Raw genomic sequence first — 22,233 nt, 5'->3', positions numbered from 1 at the left:
AACCTCTGTGCACATGTGTCAATTATTCCTATTAAGATTGCTCTTACCTACAGGGCAAAAACCTCTGCCCTCCTGCTTCTGGAGGTGCCAAACTCAACTACACTGTGCTGATTGGAGAGACCCCATGCACTGTCACTGTGTCTGAGACACAACTGCTCTGCGAGCCTCCCAACCTCACTGGGCAGCACAAGGTCATGGTGAGTGAACCGTCTTATTATTCCTCCCCTCCTCATCTTTCATGTATAATCTGTCATAAAGAAAGGGTCTTCAACCTCCTCCATATCTCCTCATCACAAAATCCTATATTAAAATGGGTAGGAGCTAAGAACACAAGAAAAGAAAGGCAGATGATAAGCAGGAAGTTGTTTTGTATCCAGACTGCACTGTGTGGTTGTGGTCTCTCATGCCCTTTCTGAATCAAGAAGGATTGGATGCCAGGGCTCTACAGCGACTGTGTGTGTGCCATGCACAGGTCCACGTGGGTGGCATGGTATTCTCGCCCGGCTCGGTGAGTGTCATCTCAGATAGCTTGCTGACCCTGCCAGCCATCGTCAGCATCGCGGCAGGCGGCAGCCTACTGCTCATCATCGTCATCATTGTGCTCATCGCCTACAAGCGCAAGTCTCGAGAAAATGACCTCACTCTCAAGCGGCTCCAAATGCAGATGGACAACCTGGAGTCCCGTGTGGCCCTGGAGTGTAAGGAAGGTAAGTGGAGGCACTCCCTCGTTTCTGGGACCCTCTTTCCTCACCAGCCTTATTACCCCCCTCCCTAAAATAGCTCTCATCTTTGCTCCCATCTCCTCTACCACAAGCCACCCTGCTCCACTTTGACCTCTGTTTTCTCTTAAACTTCCTTTGCCCTTAAAATGCCCACAGTAAGGCCCCAGACTTGATCCCATTATTCTGTCCCCCTGTGCCCTGACTCATCCCACAGTCTGGCCCAGCCTACTCTCCTTCCCGGGACCGCAGTCTCCCCACAGTCAGAGCCTCCTGGGCCCTGTTGCCTCAGACTCTAGATCCCCACGTAGGAGTGACAGCTCCTTTTGCCTGGTTGCCTTGGAGCAGCAGGAAAGGTGAGAGCACATGCCCTCCCTTCCACCCCATCCCCTCCCCCACATTGTGACTTCAGCCAGTACTGCAGGCTGAGCCTCTGAAGGCCACTTGCAGGGTGTCCCAGGCTGTGGTGGTGGAGACAGTGTTTCTTCTGTCTCCCAAGCAACCGCAGCTACCTGGTGTCCCCTTGGGCTGAGGACCTGGAAGACTCCCTGGGTAAACATCTCAATTAGGAATCAAAAGATTTCTCCTTTTGCTGCAAACTTCAAGATCAGAACAAGCCCTCTGCTGGATGAAAGGGAAGAGCTGGGCTGGGGCAAAGTGGGCCAGGCTCTTCCCAGCGCCCAGGCTGGGGAGGAGCAAGGAGGGCATCAGGAGACAGGTCTGCCACCAAGGGGAAGCCCCTGTTTGGCCAAGGGCCTGGTGGTCAGGGCTCCCTAAGTCTGGGTTTGGTGGTGTTCTCAGTTTCGTTCATGTGTGAGTGTGAATGTTAAATATATATAACATAACATTTACCATTTTAACTTTCTTATCTTTGCACCCTAGTGCTCTCTCCACTTCTGTGTACAGAAGTTAATTGGTTATTTAAAAAGAGATTAAGAGGCATTAAGTACATTCACAGTATCGTGTGACCATCACCACCATCCATCTCCAGAACTTCCACATTTTCCCCAACTGAAACTCTGTACTCATGAAACAATAATCCCTCACCCTCCTCTCCCACTTTCTGTCTTTATGAATTTGACTACTCTAGGAAACTCATATAAATGGCATCACACAGTATGTGTCCCTTTGTGTTTGGTTTATTTCACTTAGTGTCATGTCTTTAAGGTTCATCCATGTTGTAGCATTTGAGAGAACTTCATTCCTTTTTAAGGCTAAATAATAGTCCATTGGGTATATAAACCACATTTTACTTATCAATTTATCTGTCAATGGACATTTGGGTTGTTTCCACCTTTTGGTATCATGAATAATGCTGCTGTGAACGTGAGGGTACAAGCATCTGCTCAAGTCCCTGCTTTCAGTTATTTTGGGTGTATATGTAGGAGAGGAATTGCTGGGTCATTTGGTAATTCTATGTTTAATTTTTGGAGGAATCACAAAATTGGTTTCCAGAGCAGCTGTACCACTTTACATTCCCTCCAGCAAGATATGAGGGTTCCAGTTTTTCCACATCCTAGCCAACACATGTTATTTTCCACTTTTTTTATAATAGCCATCCTAATGGGTATGAAGTGGTATCTCATGGTGGTTTTGATTTTCATTTTCCCCCAAGGTTTTTGCATCTTGGTTTATTCTCTTGCTTGGAAAAGGGGAGCAAAGCTACCTATTCTGGTCTTTGTTTGATCTGTTCGACCACTGCCTCTCACCTGCTTCTAGCACCTGTATCACCTGCATGACCCAAGTCATGGGCTTCCTTTGTTTTAACTACACTTATAATACATAGAAAGAAAATTCAAAATTATAGGTAAGCATAGAGGAGGAAATAATATAAAAATCACCCATAGTCCCACCACCTAAGAAAGGCAGACTGGAGATATCTCATTGCCCCTGGAGACGCACCCCTATAACCCTCCCTGTCTCTACACCTGGCCCTTCCCTCCTCCACGAACTTCTCCCGCCTTTCCCCTCCCCGGCCTGCATTCCCCTCCTGAGCTTCCCTGTCTCCACTGCACTTTCATAGCTTTTGCCGAGCTCCAGACAGACATCAACGAGCTGACCAGTGACCTGGACCGCTCAGGAATCCCCTACCTGGACTATCGGACCTATGCTATGCGAGTCCTGTTCCCCGGCATTGAGGACCATCCCGTCCTGCGTGAGCTGGAGGTAACACCCGCCTCCCTCGCCCAGCTGCCCAGCAGGGACGTGGGCCCTGGGTTTCCTAGGAAATGCCAATGGGGCCCAGTGCTCAGAAGAAGGTCAGGAGTGAGGAGGAGAAATAGCTTGTAGAAGCATCACCGTAACGGGGATATTTCCAACCAGGAAAATCACAGCCGGGGGGGCACCCAGGCTCTTTGGGATGATTCCAGGGGAAAGCTGATTATTTGTCATTTTTTAATTAATGACTGAATTAATTAACTAAGATTCTGCCTCATTTCCGAATGGATTTAAGCTGGCTTAAGGAAAGACCTATGATTCTGTGAGGCTTGTTTTTTCATTTCTCAGTTTGTTTTACTAAAGATAATAAATCAGGGCAGAGGAGATTAAGGGGAAACTAGTAAACCAAGCTAGTCTGCTGCGGTATCTCCTATTGTGTTGCATCTTTGGGAAAATCAGATGAGTAGCATCCTCTCTGAGGTCTCTACCTGGAGCCCAACCCTCTCAACCCAGGGGGAAGTCAGAGCAGACTGCAGACCTCAGAGACCAGTTATTCCTACATCACCGAGGGTGGGGCGGTTACAGGCGTCATGGAGAGGGTCCTATAGCTGGCATCGTCATCAGCCAACACCCTCCTGGAGAGCCGGAAGCTCGTCCTCTGAAGCCACGCCCATCACACCCATCCCAGGTGCAGGGCAACGGGCAGCAGCACGTGGAGAAGGCCCTGAAGCTCTTCGCCCAGCTCATCAACAACAAGGTGTTCCTGCTGACCTTCATCCGCACCCTGGAGCTGCAGCGCAGCTTCTCCATGCGGGACCGCGGCAACGTGGCCTCGCTCATCATGACCGGCCTGCAGGGCCGCCTGGAGTACGCCACCGACGTCCTCAAGCAGCTGCTCTCCGACCTCATCGATAAGAACCTGGAGAACAAGAACCACCCCAAGCTGCTTCTCCGGAGGTCTGACCTGCGCCAGACGCGGGGAGGCATCTAAACAGGGACGTCCGGGGTGGGGCAGGGCTGGTTAGTGTGGGTCCCACGAGAAGGCGCCCCCACCCAGGAAGGCCTGTGTCCCTGCAGCTCCCAGTGCAGAGTCTCATCTTCCTTCAGTCTGGGTGGCTGTGCCGTGTCTGCAGGTGCTGAGCGTGATGCAGGAGCACAGGCCCCAGAGCATCTGAGCTTGAACCCCAGCTCTGCTACCTGCTAGTCGTGTGATCTTGGGCCAGTGATGTGGCCACTCTGCTATTTAGTTTCCTCGTGAACAAAATGGCACTAATAATACCTGTCTTGAAGTCTCCCTCCCCATGCATCCTGAGTTTCACTGTCCAACACAGTAGCACATGTGACCATTAATTTAAAAGAAAATGTAAAATTCAGTTCCTCCATTGCACTAACTGCATCCCAAGTGCTCAGTGGCCGCCATATTGGAAGCACAGATAAAGGCCATTCCCATCATAGCAGGGGCTCTGTTGGACAGCACCCAGCTGGAGATATGGTGTGGCCTCTCCCATCAGTGCCCGGCTTCCTGGATCTGAATCACCAGCATCCACCACCACTCCCTCCTCGGTTGCCATTTTCCTGGCAGGGAAGAGGGTCAGAGACCTTGGCCATCCATCCCCGAGCCTACCCTCTCTGGGGGCCCTGGGGAGCCCAGCACAGCTTTGGAGCTCAGCTGGCAGCAGGGCTTGGAATGTGCCACCTCCATTTCACTGCCTTCTCGGCAGCCTTCTCCTTGCAAGATCTCAGGCTTCCAGACCCCATGTGGGGTGAGGAGGGAGAAAGAATAGCTTTGTTTTATGAGTACAGAGCCCCCATTCTGCCAATCTGAGCATTAGAAACTCTCATTAAGAACTGTTGTATTTAAATTAGAGCTAATCTCAGGCACAATGCAGGGAGAGGGTGCTGGGAGGGGCCAGGGAGAGAGCCACAATTTCTCCTGCCATTGTCACTCTCTCCCAGGCCCGCATTGCTGATCAGCCCTGGCAAATGCCTGGGATTTACGGCAACCGGAGGGTATTATTTGCACCACGTGCAGCGAGTTAAAATACCCCTCCGGCATCCCCATCACTGCGGGTCTGTCACAGCCACTTCGTTCCTCTGCAGGTCCCCAGATCTGCAGCCTGGGATGATGGGGGTGGGGCAGGACGAAGGGGCGGTGCTTACAGAGGCAGATCCCCTGTCAGCTAAACACTTGCACACACTGCTCTTTACCTGAGGGTCTGGGGTCCACGACCCCGCAGGACAGTGATGACAGCGAGCAGGTATATGCACTATTCTTAGCACTTTACATACATTAATTCATTCAACCTTGACAACAACCCTGTGGGATAGATGATGATGATGATGATGATGGTTATTATTATTATCATCCCCATTTAGAGATGGGGAAACTGAACCCAGAGAGAGGAAATGACTTACTCAAGATCACACAGGCCAGTACGCAGCAGAGTAAGGATTTGAACCCAGGCAGTCTGACTCTGTTTGGAGGGGAAGGTACCAGGGACCTTGTGGACATGCAGATATTCAGACATGCAGGAAATCCCAAAGGGACATAGAAACTCCATCACCCTGAGGCTGGAAGAGGGTAAAAGGATGGTATTCTTGGTCCCTGTGTCTGCAAACCCATAGCACCACTCCATTTTTGCTGGAAATTGAGGTCCAGAAAGAAGCCTCTAGCCCAAGGTTTCACTTCTCATTACTGGTAGCGTTGGGACAGGACACAGTGTCCTGGCCCCCAGCCCTGGCTTCTTTCATGCCCTTGTTCTCTTGAACCCTGGTCCACACAACAAGCTAGGCACACCCCCACCCTTAGACCCCTCCATAAAGGACTGCCCTTATCCCTTCTGCCTCCCCAGGACAGAGTCCGTGGCTGAGAAGATGCTGACCAATTGGTTTGCCTTCCTCCTGCACAAGTTCCTGAAGGTGAGACTGGGAGTGAGACAGGAACTGGGAGTTGAGAGCAAGATGGGGGCTGCCCCTCTGAGCCTGGCCATCAGGGCTGCATGGGGACCCCCCCCCTTAGGAACAGAAACCTACCTGGCTGGGTGCCCCAAAGCCAAGCGGGCCTAGAAATAGGGTGGGGAGAGGGAGGGAAGGAGGCTGGTACCCCGCCACCTACGCCCTGCGTCCGCCCACAGGAGTGTGCGGGGGAGCCGCTCTTCATGCTCTACTGCGCCATCAAACAGCAGATGGAGAAGGGCCCCATCGATGCCATCACGGGCGAGGCCCGCTACTCCCTGAGCGAGGACAAGCTCATCCGGCAGCAGATCGACTACAAGACCCTGGTGAGGAGGCAGGAAGCCCAGGGGACAGCACGGACCTCCTGCCTCTAATCCGTGCTCTGCCTTCTCACCACAAAGCCAGTTTGAGGGGTCAATAAAGAGGCTGGGAGGCCGGCCTGGGGGCCAGTCCAGGGGGCATGCCAAGTGTCCCAAGGGTGGACACACAGGCCTGGGCCCCTCCTCCCCTATCACATTGGGTGGGCCTAAAGAGCTTGCATCGCCTGCGTTTACCCTAGATCACTCAGCATTAGCTGTGGGGAAATTAGCATGACGGGGAAGAAGTCTGCTGATCTCTAATATAGAGGCTTCGGGGAAGTGGGAGGCCAGCCCTTGCAACACCTGGAGGCACCCCTGATCCCCCAGGACGTCTCCACCCAGGATGACAGCCTCCCCTAAGCCATCAGGGGCTAGAAAGTAGAGTCCTGTCTCTCTGAGAAAGAGAGGTGGGCAGAAGGACTCAAGCTGTCATTGGCAGATGGCTGGAAGGTGAGAGAAACTGAGACACAGACAGAGGGACACCCGTTTCTCCTGTGAGGAGGGGGAGCCTGGGTAAGAGAAGGCTCCAGGGCCTCACGCCCTCTCCCCCAAATGGCTCCTTCAACTCGCATCCTGTCCCTCTTCCATCGCCACCTGTAGATCCTGAACTGCGTCAACCCTGACAACGAGAACAGTCCGGAGATCCCAGTGAAGGTGTTGAACTGTGACACCATCACGCAGGTCAAAGAGAAGATTCTCGATGCCATCTACAAGAACGTGCCCTACTCCCAGCGGCCGAGGGCTGTTGACATGGACTTGGGTAGGAAACCTGGCCTTGGAGTGTGAGGGCAACTTCCAGGAGGGCATTTGGGCTATGGCAGGGGTGTGGGGGGGAAGCCCTGCCCCGCAGACAGCCCCTCGTCGGGGCATGACTGGGTCCCGTCCAGGTGAGGGGCCAGGTGAAATGCGTGCCTGAAACACTGCCCACTCAGATGTGGCCGCCTCTGGGGAGGCCCATGCTTTTGCCAGCATTGACACCCCCGGAGCCCCAGACGCCTGAAACACTGTCATTGCACCAGCTTGAGGGAGCCGGGGTTGCCAGGCCCCTAGAGGACCCCACGACTGGGCAGTCCCGGCCCCCGCCCCTCACACTGCTCCTGCACCACCCCTCCACCCAGAGTGGCGTCAAGGCCGGATTGCCCGGGTCGTGCTGCAGGACGAGGACATCACCACCAAGATCGAGGGTGACTGGAAGCGGCTCAACACGCTGATGCACTATCAGGTGAGGGCAGGGCTTTGCGTCAGGGACCCCTGCCCTCCCAGAATGCCCCCCCCTTCTGAGGTTTGCTCTAAGGCCCTCAAAGCCCTAAAAGGGTTCTCTTCTCTCCCCTCTCCACCTCCTGCCTGAGTCTAGAGCAGTGATTCTCAGCCACAGCTGCTGATGAGAATTACTGGGGGAAGCTGTCGAAAACACGAGTGTCCAGACTCACCCTGAGAAACTGACTGAACTGGTGTGGGGTTGGGCTGGACATTCCTATCCTGTACAGAGTGTAGCTCTTCGCCTGCAGAAACATGGCATCTTTCACAGACAGCTGCATAGTCTCCTGCTGCTTTCCCTTTGCTTTCTTACTAACGCGGCTTACACATCTCACCTGCAACGAAGCAGGGACTTGGGTCTTATATTCTGCCACTTACTAGCTGGTGTCCCTGGGGAAGTTGCTTAAGCTCTCATTCTTCTCATCTCTAAAATGGAGTTAATGGTGATCCCTGCCCCATAAAGTTGTGAGGAATAGATTGAATATAGTAGGTAGAGTGTTTAGCACACAGGCAGACACATTGAATGGAACAGTCAAAAAAAAAAAAAAAATCTCAGCAAAAGAACAAAAGATCCCGAGAGGTATCTACTCTCACCCCCCCTTGCTTCTCATGGTAACCACTCACAGCTGGGGGTCTCTGTAAGATTAAGCACGGGTAGGCTGGTTGGGATTCGAAAAACATACTAAAATAGAAGCTGGAGATGAGCGACAGTGAGGGAAATTAAACCAACCAGAGGAAGCGCCTTGGGCAGCAGGACCCTGTGGGATTGCCTGGTTAATAACATCATCCTCTGTCCCTGCCTCACACGGGGAGGGTGGGGAGGGGCTGGCAGGCTGGGTTCTTAAGCACTGAGGTGCCAACGACCAGGAGGCTGGGGGTCCTAACAGCCAGCAGGACCTGCCTGGGAGCCTCTTGGGGCACAGAGGAAAGAGAGGGGCACTGGGGAAACCCCAAAATGCTCCCTTTCAGGCTCCATCCCCCTTACTGGCCTGCATTTCCCATGCTGACACTCTGCCTGGACCCCCTCCCTAAATGGAGTATGTGTGGTATAGTGGGCAGAGAAAAGAATTTGTGAGTTCTATTTAAACCCCTGCTTCCCCACTCACTGGTGATGTGACTTTAATCTCCCTAAACCTTGGGTTCCTCATCAGTGAATGGAGATATGACCCCAAATTGTGAAGGTGGTTGGAAGTATGAGAAACCACAGGTGAGGTATACCAGGATGTATATACCACTCCATAGTAGCTATAATCACTCTGTTGATTCCACCCCAGCCCCCGACCCCACTTCACACTGGGCTTCGTAGAACAGTTTTAATGAACCAATTAGAACCGAAGAAGAAAGTGCAAAAGAAATGAGCATTATGCCCCCAAATTGTAAGTTTCTCCAGGGCAGGAATGGGGCCGCTCTTCTGTCTTTGGTGCTCTAATGCTTGTTACTGGTCTGTCTGTCCTATGACTCCCAATCAGAAGAATGGAATATTCTGTTCTAACAGTGCTCATCTTACAAAGCACTTTGAATTCCCCGATGTCATTTATCATTCATGTATTCATTCATTCCTCAAATATTTACCGAGCTTTACTTTGTGCAAGGCTCTTCCCACACGCTAGCCCTGAGTGACAGGGGACAAGAGGGATTATTCTTCCCTTTGGGAGACGATGATGATGATGATGTTCATAATAGCAACAGTAATACCAGCAGTTACTGAGTGTCACTGGGTGCCAGGCACCACTGCTCCCAGCCTCTACGTGTTCTAATGCCTTTAATCCTCGCAACAAACCTAGACTCGATTATTATCCCCTTTGACACATGAGACAACTGAGGTGCAGAGAGGTTAAGTGACTTTCCCGAAGTCACGTAGCTGCGAAGTGCAGAGGCAAGGTCAGACCCAGCCAGGCATCTTGCCCACGGGTTTGCATCACCTGTTGGTCAAGAGAAAGACTGGAGACTAAGGACAAGGGAGATTTAGTGATGAGACCTGGAATTCAGTTGAACTGTGGTCATCCCAGTCACCTTGTGAATCTCCCTTTAGGTGACGACAAGCCATAAATGATAACATAATCTGTTCTCCCTGGGAGAATAAACCCTTGCTCCTGCCAGGCTTTCGTGTATCATTTCAATTGCAAAGAGAGTTCCTGAAAGTCCTAGGTGGGGAGTTCCTCCTCCTTTTTTTTTTTTTTTTTTTTTTGCGGTACGCGGGCCTCTCACTGCTGTGGCCTCTCCCATTGCGGAGCACAGGAGGCTCCGGACACGTAGGCTCAGCGGCCATGGCTCACGGGCCCAGCTGCTCTGAGACATGTAGGATCCTCCCGGACCGGGGCACGAACCCGTGTCCCCTGCATCGGTAGGTGGACTCTCAACCACTGTGCCGCCAGGGGAGCCCCCCCCCCGACTCCTTTACAGACCTAGTGCTGATGGTACAAGCTGCCTGCAGTCTGGGGAGCCGCCCCAACTGGGAAGTAACTACGCATTGGCAACTGTGAAGAGCCCTGGACCCTGCAGCTTTATGCCATCAAGTCAAAGCGTCAACCTCTTGTTACCCTCCCAGGAGTCAAAGGTCCTTGGAGCCCCTACAGGAGAAAAATCTGCATAATCTTAATTAACAAAGAGATTTTTAAAAACTTCCCGGGTTCCCGCAGATTTATAGGGAGGGTGAAATTAAACAGCACTACTAAAACTGGCTATCGGGGAATCTCGTTAGTGCTAATGTTCACTTACAGTTTGACTTCCCAACATTTAATTTTTTTTTTGGTGGGAGAGAGGGACTGACAATTTAAGACCCAGAAAGATGGTTTTACGACTGGTGCAGCCATAAATCAAACTTATAAAGTTCATAAAAATTGTTAAAGTAAAAAATGGTTTAATAGGAATGTTTCATGGCCCATAACATTATTATAGCTGTTTTACTTCCTCTGCATTAGGGGTTTAATTGGACCGCCACAATTCTGGGGATTCTCTGTTTTTATTGGATGGAGGGTAACCTTAAATGAAAATGGCCCCAAATGTCTTCAATATGGCTCCTCATTTATCAGCCCTTTCCCTGCAGGCTGGGTGCTGAGCCTGGGCAACCTCACAGGTTACAGGCAAGACACCTTCTTTCTTGCTGACTCCCCAAGAGCAGCTGTCTTGTGGTGAAGCCCCTCAAGGTGACTGGGCCATTATAGGACCCAGGCCAGAAAGAAATCAGAACCAAAAGGGAAAATGGGCTTCAGACCAGTGTGTCTTGAAATAAAATCCCAAATTAGGATGCAATGAGGGGAACATGTGCTCTGGAGCCTGACAGTCCGGGCGACAAATTTTGGCTCTATCGTGTGTTAGCTGTGCGAACTTGAAGGTGTCGTTTAGCTTCTCAATGCTTCAGTTCCTCATCTCTAAGATGGGGATAGTTGTATGTAACTCACAGAGCTCAAGGCAGGCTGGGCTACACTAGCTCCCTCTAATAGAAATACAATGCAAGCCACACGTATAACTTTACATTTTTTACTAGTCACATTTAAAAAGTAAAAATAAGCAGATGAATGTAATGTTAATGTTTTATTTAACACAACTGAACTAAAATAATTGTCATTTGAATATGTAATCAATATGAACATTATTAATGAGACAGTTTGTATACTTTTTTCATCCTAAGTCATTGAAATCCAGTGTGTATTGTATATTTATAGCGTACCTGAGCTCAGACACTTACAGGGCATCTCCCTTTGGACTGATTGGATTGCAAGAGCCCAATAGCCACAGGTGGCAAGTAGCTACCATATTGAAAAGCAGGAATTGTTATTTGTAGCATTTCTGATCTCCTTACGCTCTACCTAAACCCATTCCATAGCTTTCTAGAAGTACTTGACAGTTTTATTCCCCAAGATACCAACATTCACCTGAACTGTATCTCTCATACCCTTCTCAGGTATCAGACAGATCGGTGGTGGCTCTGGTCCCCAAACAGACCTCCTCCTACAACATCCCTGCCTCTGCCAGCATCTCCCGGACGTCCATCAGCAGATACGGTGAGGACCAGAAAGGTAGCCTGGGCAGCCAGTGGAGTCTTCTGTGACCCCCAGGGGCTACTCACCGTCCCTTCTGACAGCAGGAGCCCCGTACTGCTGCCAGCCTGCAGTCAAAGGCTTCCCTTTCTCCCTGGACCAGTCATCCTCGGAGCAGCCTGTCTCCTCAGAGCTGTGGCAGCAGGTGGTACCTGGCACCTCTCCTTTGAGAGCCCAGGTCTGATGAAGCAGTTTGAAGGGCCCACACCCAGGGAGGCTCTTGGATGGGGGGTTTCACATAACCCAGTCCCAGTTTATGCTATCGTCCTGACTGAATTATTAACAGTGCCCCCTTTAGCTCTCAGTCATGTCCCAATTTGGGCAGTCAATTGGCCATCCTAGCCCTTCCACCCCTGAGGAGTGCTAGGGCTCCCAGTGCCCTCTGGGCAGTGAGGTTGTGGTGTTTCACTCTCTCTGACTCTGTTTCCTCTGGTTCTGTATAGCACTAGGCTTTGGGCTGTCCAGCTAAAGGACACCTCAGGACTGAAGCTGGCAGCTCCAAAAGGGGCTCAGACAATTCTATATTCTGGGCCCCAAGTAAGAAGGAACTCATCGACTCCCGAGAGGGGGCATTTCCACTCACAGCCCTTAGTATCCAGACTTTTACTAAAGCCTCTATGAGAATATTTGGTTGACATTTTCCCTATTGATTGTTCTTTGCTGGAAGCATCCGGGAATGAGGGACTCCCAAATTCCCAAGGGCCACTCCAGCTCACAGAATTTCTAGGTCCTCTTTTGACAAAAAGATTTCAGGCTGTTCTCATGCCAACCAAGGATCGATAAAATAACCCACCAAATATGAAACCCCAAGGGTCCCCTTCCAATTGAAACTGGTTTATTCTGAGTGAGTGCAGCAGGTGGGCAGGGATTCTAGAAGGATTCTACAAGCCAGGATGATGCAATTAGTCGCTCACAGGCCTCCGCTGCCCCCTTCTCCTCAGACTCCTCCTTCAGGTACACAGGCAGTCCCGACAGCCTGCGGTCTCGGGCCCCCATGATCACCCCAGACCTGGAGAGTGGGGTCAAGGTGTGGCATCTGGTGAAGAACCACGACCATGGGGACCAGAAGGAGGGTGACCGGGGCAGCAAAATGGTGTCCGAGATCTACCTGACCCGGCTATTGGCCACTAAGGTAATTCCTGCCCTGCCCTGCCCAGCCCAGGGAAGGCCTCCTCAGAGGTGTGTCCTACCCCCCACCCAGCCCACAGCATAGGAAGGACAGCATGGAGTCTGTCCTTCAAGGTAACGCATTTGGACAAGGAGGTCCAGGTCTGGGGCAGGCTTCCCAGGAGATCAGGCCACTGCTCTTCTCTACCCTTTGGCAAAAATCACAATGACATCTTTCCTCCTAGCTCACCCTATAGGACCGCCATTACTCCTCAGAGGATCGACGGTCTCACCTCGGGCCTCTACAACCCTTAGGAAATCATTGGGGTTTTTTATTGGTATTAGATGGACAGATATGCCAGCTTCCTCCATCAGTGTCTTTTCTACCCACTTTCTGGCCACAGTGGGAGGAAAAGCATGAAGGCCTAGTCCTTCTGGTATCCAAGAGAAGGCTTCCCTTTCCCCATCCCATCTCATCTAACCCCAGATGCTCATGGAAGCGAGGCAGCAGCAGTGCTGGAAGCTATGATCTAAAGCTGTGTTCTAGCCTCCCTAGCAGAGAAAAGTTTGCCTATATATGCATAGCAATCATCCAGCCCGTATTTGCCAGTACTGTCCCCCACTGACCCCACAAAAATGTGGCTGAAATTCTAATACAGTGGCCTCTCAGATTTGCTCCCTGAAGTGCCTCAGAAATACACCATCAGACCATGCGTCTCAAATTTTGCTTTGCCTAATATGCTAATAAGAGACCAACAAAGAGACACCAAAAGGTTGGACATTTTCCTGACCTTCAGAGGTGATTTTTGAATCAGCAAACTGTGGGCCCCAGGCCCAGCCTTGTCCCTGCCCCAGGTTCCCTCCAAGGCCCTGTGATCAGGGCTGTGTCTCAGCGTTCTTGGACCTGGACCCTTCACCCAGTCCCCACTCCAGACACTGCTTATCCCTGGCCACTCACATGGTGGGCCCTTCACACCTTCCTGTGAGACCCTCTGCAGTCCTGCCCTGTTCTCGCTGGAAAGGTCCAGCCCTCCACTTTGTTCTTGTACCAGCCTGTGCCCTTCATTCCCCGTTGGAAGCCTGGGCTCAGAGCATTTGCTGTCTTCAGTCAGACTCCCCACACCCACACCCGCCTGCCACGGACACAAGCAGAAATGTGGCATGTGGCCGCAGGTTGGAGGAGGTTCTGGCCAGGAATCTGCAGCCCATTCAGTCCCTCCCACCTGCCTAACACCCACCCCACCCCCAATCCCAACACACTCTGCACAGCCTCGCGTTGCAGACAAATCTCCAAGGCAGGATCGGTCCAAGGCACCATCTGGTCTGCCCACCTGCTGCCCGTCCCCCTCCCCCACCTCATACTTTCCCACCACCCCTCCGCCAGGGCACGCTGCAGAAGTTCGTGGATGACTTGTTTGAGACCTTGTTCAGCACCGTGCACCGGGGCAGTGCTCTCCCCCTGGCCATCAAGTACATGTTCGATTTCCTGGATGAGCAGGCGGACAGGCACAGCATCCACGACACAGATGTGCGGCACACCTGGAAGAGCAACTGGTAACCCCCTGGGGAGCCCAGGGAGAGCTGCAGCCTGGCGAGGCTGCAAGCTGCGGGGCGTGAGAACTAGCAGGGACCAGGGAGATGGGCAGAGCCTGTTCTCTGCTGTGGCTGAGTAATCCAAGGCTCCTGGGACAAACATATGCTCCGCAGAGCAGATGTGGTCCCCAGGCGCCAAGTGGGCCCTGCCGGGCATAGAGCCTGGCACCAGGACAGAGCTCTGCCCTTCCAGGCTCAGAGCCTTCTCCGGGACGTGCCTCGTCCTCCCTAACTTCTTAGGAAAGGGAGCTGGAGGAACCTACACAAAGAGCCACATCTGAGACCTAGCAGCAGAGCTTCACAGACAGGCGTTGTGGGGCATTCTAAGCACGGCAGAACCTAAGGCGCTTCCTGAAATGGGGAAGCCCTGAATTAAACTTAGACCCTGGGGAAGTTGGCCAGTGCTGGGAGAGAGCTTGCACCTGCTGTAGACTTGAGCCCACCAACTACGAGGTTGTCATTGCAAACGTGATCCCTTAAGGCCAAGTGATTACCCCGGCGCCATGGCTTTCAGGAAGCAGCAGGCAGGACGTCCTGCAGGCGTGACTGTCTCCCCTAAGGTAACCTCTGCAGCCAAACCCAGCACTGGGAGAAACAGCTCCTGCGGGCTCTTCACGCAAGACGTTTCTCTCCTGGGTTTTGAACCTGGACCATAGACCACACTGAAGACCGACTTTCAGGTCACAAAGGGCCTGGCCAAGAGCCAGAGTAAAAGCCTTCCTTCAGGAAAAGAGCACAGAGAGGGAAGAGAGGGGGTCCAGGCATTTGGGTTGGGCAGGCAGCCCACACAGCTGTCTGGAGTCAGCCATCTCCTCGGAAAACAGAGCCGGCACAGATGGGCCCTGGCTGTTATTTGGGAATCAAAAGTCCTAGCAACCAGCAAAACACTTTGGAAAAACCCAACCCCGAACCCCATATATTCCTTCTTTTCTGGGGTGTTGTGGTTGCCAAGCGCTCCAAAGTCTGCAGCTTTGATCACAGTGGAGTGAAATGAAGAGGCTCTGGTGGTCGTGGGGTGAGGAGCCTCCAGTGCAGGTCACTGGGACAGGCCTTTCATTCATCTGCATTCCCAGGGCCGGGGCCATGGCTGTTCCCTTTGCTTAGGCGGATCCTCAGTCCAGCGCTGGGAGTGGCAATTTCAAGGGAATCAAGAGAACGTTCTGGATTATCCCCATCTCTGTGCCCTTTGTTTCTGGCCAGGCCCAAGTCATACCCTGGAGAGCAGACTCTGGAGTTGTGGTGGGGAGAGTCCCCTTAGCCAGACCTCAGGTCCCTAATGTCCCAGGAAAGACTATTAGAAGCTTCCAAAGCTGCCGGGGGAAGGGGAGGTAGAAGAGAGGAGTCACCTCTCAGCCCAGGCCACTCCCTCCGGGTTAAGGAAAGTGAGTGATCCCGTTGCATTTGGAAGGATAAGCAGAAATCATAATGGAAGGACTTGGAGTGGGCACAGCTGATCTTTCCCAAGACTTGGCGTGAACTGAGACATTTGGGAAAGTTTGGGGTCCAGGAGAATCAAGAGAAAATGAAGGAGACGGGGGAGGTAGGTTGGATGGCTGAAACATCTCAGGCCCGAAGGACAAGCCGGGGACAGGGCTCATTCCACAGAGGATCCAAAAGAGTTAAGGGCCTGCAGGCAGCTGGAGGAGAGGGCCAAGTTGGAAAAGGCAGCAGAAACAGCAGCTGTTCTGGTTTTGAAGGGGAGTAAATGGGCTTATCCTCCTTATGGCCTAAGGAGCAGAGAAAAAGCATTCTCCTCCGATTATAAATTCCCAAGTTGCAGAAAGAACTCTCCTAACGACTGATCAGTTCCTCTTGGGGTGGGAAAAACTCGGAGTCCTAGTGAGTCATTCCCAGCGTGCCAACAATGGCCTCCTCTTCTTCCTCTGCCCCTGGCCAGATCCGAGACGGCCCCGGGGAGAGTCGTGAAAGAGCTGCCCCCAGGGGAGCCCATTCCTCAGCCCAGCCAGGCCGGGCCAGCCCTGGGAAGCGGCTGGGCAGCCGGGCTGGGTGGGGAGCACAGGTGGCGCCCTTTGTGCCCACTCGGAGCCCGTGCTGGGGCTGCCACTGCATCCTTCTGGATAATGGCCACAGGCATTGGGAAGGGACTCTGGGAGCCTGGGGGCTTTGTTTGAACCTCTGGGAAAACTGTGCAGCCCTCTGTACTTGGGCTTCCCTGGGGACACAGAGGGCTTTGGAAAAGACCTCCATGAGGGAACAAAGCCACCCACGCCCACCTCTCAGTTGTTAGAGAACAGGGTCAGCACCCCATTAGGGCGCAATAGTGCCTCTCCTTTTCTCCCAGCATCAGTAACAGCTTAGCCTAAATTGGCAGCCCAGGCTGGACCAGTTTTCTGTGACTTCATTCTCTTGCCCTTCGAGAGAGAATTGTGGGGGAGGGAGGAATGTTAGTGAACAGCATGGGGCACGGCCAAGGTACAGCCCTGAGACTCTGCTCTGCTGTTTCCTACAGCCTCCCTCTGCGCTTCTGGGTGAATGTGATCAAGAACCCCCAGTTTGTCTTTGACATCCACAAGGGCAGCATCACGGACGCCTGCCTCTCTGTGGTGGCCCAGACCTTCATGGACTCTTGCTCAACATCAGAGCACCGGCTGGGCAAGGACTCCCCTTCCAACAAGCTGCTCTATGCCAAGGACATCCCCAGCTACAAGAGCTGGGTGGAAAGGTCAGTAGCGCCCTCAGGACAGGCCCGTGGCCCTGAATGCCTGCTGCATTCCCTCCTCTGGGTTTCACTGACCGAGGACTCAAAACCATGTTTGTGGTGCCTTTGGGACCTCATGATCACCTTTTTCTCTCTTGTCCAAAGTTCCTGCTGGGGGAAGAAAGGGAAGCTCTGTACCCTTCAAGTCAGCTCATTAGCATTCTAATTACCATTTACTGAGCACACGCTAAGCACCCAGCACTGTGCTAAAGATGTTGTATGTATCACCTCACTAAAGTATCCAGCAGAGTGGTAAAGTAGGTATTATTATCATCCCCATTTTACTGAGGAGGAAACTGAAGCACAGAGAGGCAAAATAACTTACCCAAGGTCACACAGCTGGCAGGTAGCAGAGCTGGAATTTGAATACAAGGAGTCTGGTCAGAGTCTGGGCTTTTAACTACCCTGGAAAGTTAGTAGTTAGGGAGAACCAGTCTCCAGGCCCCAACCTTAGGGAAAACCAGCCTCCAGGCCCCAACCTCAGCTTGAGGGAAGAGGCCAGAGGAAGCTTCGTCAGAAGAGAAGTAGGGAAGCAGGAGCAGTTGGGGACAACTGTGGTCTCAAGGGTTCTGGGGCCAGGGTAGGTGTAGGCAGTATTTGCTGAGTCCCCACCAAGGAGCCTGTCCTCTGTACGGCAGATACTACGCAGACATCGCCAAGCTCCCCGCCATCAGTGACCAGGACATGAACGCCTACCTCGCCGAGCAATCCCGCCTGCACGCCGTGGAGTTCAACATGCTGAGCGCCCTCAACGAGATCTACTCCTACGTCAGCAAGTACAGCGAAGAGGTGAGTCAGGGCCCCGGGAAGGACGCACGCAGGGGGCAAAGCAGGTTAAACAAAAAGCAGGGCTCCATCCTTTAATAACAGCAACGGAGGGTAATTCAGAAAACACATTCACGGAGTCAAAAAGTCATCACCGTGCTTTTAGAAGCCAGCCTATCCTCTCCTGATCCATTCAGTGCTTTCTTACACCTTCCACTGTCTTGCCTTCATTGTTCATGCAATACATAACACCTTTATTTGATAATGTAATTGTTTTTCCGTGCAAAGTGTACGATTAATTTCATCCATTCTTAAACAACGAATCAGACTCTTCTTTGCAGTCGGGAAGATGCTGTCAGTTACATTTCAGACAGACAGGTGGACATGACTAGATCCTGAAGAGGACAGCTCCAGAGGATTCACAAGTCATGCATTAGCACTGTACCTGAACATAATCGTAGTAATAATAATAGCTAACACATAGCACTTGCTATATGCTAAATGTCGTTTTAAATACTTTAGATATGTACATACACACACATACATGTATGTATGACATCTGTATGTCATACATACATTCAATTATTTACATTATTTACGGTTATATTCATGAGGGCAGAATGGAAAGGCAGATAGAAGGATATAGGATTCTGGAAAATGGCCTCTTCCATGCTGAGTCTGCCCCCCCACTTTGCTTTTGTTCCTCAGCTCATTGGGGCACTCCAGCAGGACGAGCAGGCCCGGCGACAGCGGCTGGCATACAAGGTGGAACAGCTCATAAACGCCATGTCCATTGAGAGCTGAGCGATGGAGTCTCCTGTTCCTGGGAAGAGGGACCCGTGAAAGCTGTCACACTGGGCATCTCAGAAGGAAGGACAAGTGAAGGGGATCGGGCCCCAGCGCTTGCTGTCCCCTGAGACCCCCTCCCGGGGAGAGGGGAGGACCCGTCTCCCCACGCCAGCCAAGTTCCGTCACAGCCTGTTCCTGCAGGGAGAGACCGGGGGTGTCATCTGCCCCATCTCCCCGCGGCGAGGACGAGAGGGACGCCAGGACCCAGAGGAGGTGGCTCTTCAAGCTGAGAGGCACGACTGAGCGCGGCTCTGCCTCTGTGACTGCTGCTTTGCATGAAAACTCGTTCAGTGTATATTGGGGAAATAATGAGAACTTTATTTAATTTTTTTTAAGAAAAAGGAAAACCAGAAATAAAACAAAACAAAAAGCTTCCCTGTTCATCCCGTCCAACTTTCGTTTAATTCTGATTTCTGTCCCCCTTCCTTCTTCTACCCCTGTCCCTCCTTCCTCGTATAACTCCTGGTTCCCAATGCCGGAAAAAGCCTACACAGAGATGCTGAGAGAAAGCAGAGGGAAAAATGATTGTTTCCTTAACTTCGGAATTGTTGTTTTAAAAAAGTGAGGAGGAGAAGAATGAGCACAAGTTGGCACCAAACACTTCGCAAAAAGAGAGGCCAGTGAAACCCGAAATTATCCCGGCAGCCGTAAGAGGTGGGGAAGGACTCACTAGCCTTTGCACAACTGGCGAAGCCGTCGAGCGGCTCCACCTGGCTGACTGGAAACAGCTTTACATACGCACACCTGTGTATTCTCATCTCCAGAGGACATATGTGTCTGTAGAGTACCAGTGCTTTTTGCTACTGTTCGGTTGTTTTGTTTTATTTAATCCCGAACCTCCACAAATGAGGAGCTGATTTTGGTACTTTTCCTTTGGGTTTCCCTAAAGTTACTACCAGAAGTGGGGCAGAGGTGGGCCTCTCCGAGACCAGAGGCCTGGCCTCCCAGGGGATGCTGGGCAGCTCTGCCTTACATCCGTCGCTGTCATAAACCAGGCACCCTGGGGAAAGGCCTTGGAGGCGCGTGGGCCAGGCCTCCAGGAGATTCCGTCTGAGAGCTGACCTGGGGATGTGGGTGTTTGGCTTCGGATTCTGCTCCAATCCGCCAGTGGTTTCTTGCAATTAAAAAGAAAACAAAACTCAAACACTGTTTACAGCAAGCAATACTTGAAGAGCATAGGTTCGAGAAGCTGCAGTATTTATTGTTGTGCTTTCTGTCTTTTATTCTCTCATGCCTAGAGAGGGGAGACAGCCCTTCGCTCGTATGCGGAAGCTCCTGATCGTCTGTCTGAGCACTGGCCTCGGTAGAGATGACTGTAGCATCCCCATGTTATGTCTTCTTCGGCCTCTCTTTCTGCCTCTCATGTCCTTATGAGTTTGAAGGACAAGTGGGCAGCTTCTCTCTCTCCTGCTGACACCTAAATCCATGGATGACCCTCCGTCCTGAGTGTAGTTTCCAAATAAAGAGACCAAAGTTCCACACCCTGGTCCTGAGGCCCCATGGAAGGCAGTGCGAAGGCATCCAGAGGAAGACACCTCCGCTGGTGCAGGACCCTAGTGACCGGACAGCCACCGGAGTTTCCGGGCCTCCCACCCTGGCAAGAATCCAGCCAGCTCCAACTTCTCCGCAGGCAGCGTCGGAGTGAGTGTGAAGGAGGACAAGAGAAAGGCAAAGGGGTGGGAAGGGAGGCAGCAGGAGAGGACCAGCCCACCCTTCCCACCTTCTACTTTACAAGGGGCTGCAATGCTGGGAATCGGGTCCAGCCACCCCCAGCGATACCAGACCAGGGTCAGTTCCGCTGTAATTAACTCTGGGCCCTGGCTTCTCTGGGCCCTGACTTACCTCCAAACACTTCCAATTTCCAAAAGCTCTGCTGACCACATTGGATTGCCAGGAAAGGGCCGGGGGAGGGGTAGCTCTGAGGGCTGGCTTCCATCGCTGGGGTGTGGCTTTGCATCACTGTGCTAACCACACAGCAGACATTGCCCGGTCCTGGCCTCAGCTCCAGTTTCTTGCCTGAATGCAGCCGACAAATGGAAGAAGAAAAGCATTCAGCAAAATACTCAGGAAACTCGCTGTTTTCATTGTAATTCACAACCAGCCATGTGAAGGCCACTTTCTTCTGATAATCCACTTCTGTTAAGTTTCTCTGGGCCCTATTAATAGCCTGAAAGAAATACTAATGACTGGCCTTCTGCACTAAGCCAAAGTGTTTGCCCTTCATATACCCAAAGCTTACCAGCTCAGAGCCCATGATTTATGGAGATGAAAGGCGGGGAGATACGGCAAGAGGGACGTGAGCAGGGGACTCTGTGCTGCCCACAGAAAAGTGCAGCCCACCCTCCTTTTACTTCCGAGCTCTGAATGAAGGTTTTCTGATCACACCACTGCTCAGACTGGCATCCTGGGCTCTGCCCCACCAAGAAGTAAAAGTTAGACATCTCAACTGCGACCTGTAGGCATCTACCCGGGTGTCTCCCAGCAGCTACTTTTGGTGACCATTCACCACCCCTGGGGATGCTTCCTTGAAGGTTTTGGAGGAGTGGGAGAATGATGGAGGCATGGCTGCTTGGACAGTGGAGAGGAGAGGCGCCAGAGCTGGCCTGAGAAGCTTGACCACATTTCTCAGGATTCCATGAGAGAGCTGGGGAATGTGGGCTGGCAAAGGTTGTGGCACAGGGGCATCCCTAAGGAAGGAATTAAGAGAAAGGAAAACTCGACTGGACTCAAGTCAGGCCATGAGGGTGAAAGGATGGAGAGCATTGCTTGGCTTTGGGTCACCGAGAGCGCATGCCCTGTGGGATGGGAGGGGAGGGAGTTAATTGGCCTCTGTCCTCACTGTTATCCGATGTGATGTGAAGATATTTTGACCTTGTGTAAGGCATAAGTATTAAAGTCATGTTCCCTCCCCCACATGAAGTCATCCGTCTTGGAGGGAGGCAGAGAGGGACTTCTCTCTCTCGAAGGTTGATCCGGCTCCATTTTGTTTCACTGGTCTGCACAAGAGACAATCTTCCGGAAAACGGAAAGGAAAAGCACCCCAGAAATGTGCTTGGCAAGACAGAGGGTGCTCACACACAAGACAGAGATGGACAAGCTGTCCATCTTGGTGGAGTGAGTCCCTCCAGCTGGCCTGCTGCTGCCTACCGCCCAGCAAGGGCTCAGGTGCTTCTGTGCTTGCCCTCCTACAGCTCTCCACAGCCCATCTCTCAGAACCATTCCTGATCTACTACTGGCAGAGAGCTCCCCCTCCTTGAAAGGTTCAGTCATTAGAAGCACGGATCCACTGGGAACCTCACTCGCGGGAGGGAGCTGTTTTCTGTATTCATTCATTCAGAGAACATTCCTGCGTAACACTGTTTGCTAGGCCCTGCTCCAGGTGCTAAGAAACAGCAACAAACAAGACCAAGAAGGGCCTTCTTCTAGCAAACTGACATTCTTCGGGCTGCTGGTTCCTGCCACCAACTTAGCCCGCATAGCTCACCTCCCAGACCTGCAGAGGGCACAAGTTTTGTAGAAAAGGGAGCCAGAGGAAGCAAGAAAGTCGACCAACCCAGTTGCCTTACCTCGTTCTGGGGACAGTCCCGAGAGCCATGAGAGCCCTTCTCATTCCCACTGCCGCTGTCTCTTCTGGTGGTACTTCCCCTGCTGCTGGAGCTCCTGGCCTCCCTTTATTTCTACCAAACGAGGACAAGAAATAGCAGTGGAGGCCC

The 22,233-nt window shown here is 52.1% G+C and overlaps 1 protein-coding gene across 1 annotated transcript in view; it reads left to right on the top strand.

The window, feature by feature from the left end:
- Positions 1-18,475, top strand: part of PLXNA2 (plexin A2) — a gene marked incomplete at its 3' end in the record, with an annotated part of 215,866 nt that extends 197,391 nt beyond the window's left edge. The window contains exons 19-32 of the mRNA XM_082832378.1: positions 54-197; positions 473-707; positions 2,743-2,885; positions 3,565-3,833; positions 5,729-5,795; positions 6,011-6,157; positions 6,791-6,950; positions 7,309-7,412; positions 11,352-11,451; positions 12,429-12,619; positions 13,979-14,148; positions 16,658-16,870; positions 17,545-17,695; positions 18,380-18,475. Of these exons, the coding sequence (XP_082688504.1) occupies positions 54-197; positions 473-707; positions 2,743-2,885; positions 3,565-3,833; positions 5,729-5,795; positions 6,011-6,157; positions 6,791-6,950; positions 7,309-7,412; positions 11,352-11,451; positions 12,429-12,619; positions 13,979-14,148; positions 16,658-16,870; positions 17,545-17,695; positions 18,380-18,475 (2,190 nt within the window). The remainder of the gene's footprint in view (positions 1-53; positions 198-472; positions 708-2,742; positions 2,886-3,564; positions 3,834-5,728; positions 5,796-6,010; positions 6,158-6,790; positions 6,951-7,308; positions 7,413-11,351; positions 11,452-12,428; positions 12,620-13,978; positions 14,149-16,657; positions 16,871-17,544; positions 17,696-18,379) is intronic.
- Positions 18,476-22,233: the final 3,758 nt, after the last annotated feature.

The sequence above is a fragment of the Leucopleurus acutus genome, assembly GCF_964270905.1.
Source record: "Leucopleurus acutus genome assembly, chromosome: 2".
Lineage (NCBI taxonomy): Eukaryota > Metazoa > Chordata > Mammalia > Artiodactyla > Delphinidae > Leucopleurus > Leucopleurus acutus.
The sequence above is the reverse complement of the archived record's forward strand: the minus strand, read 5'-3'. Positions and strand labels throughout refer to the sequence as shown.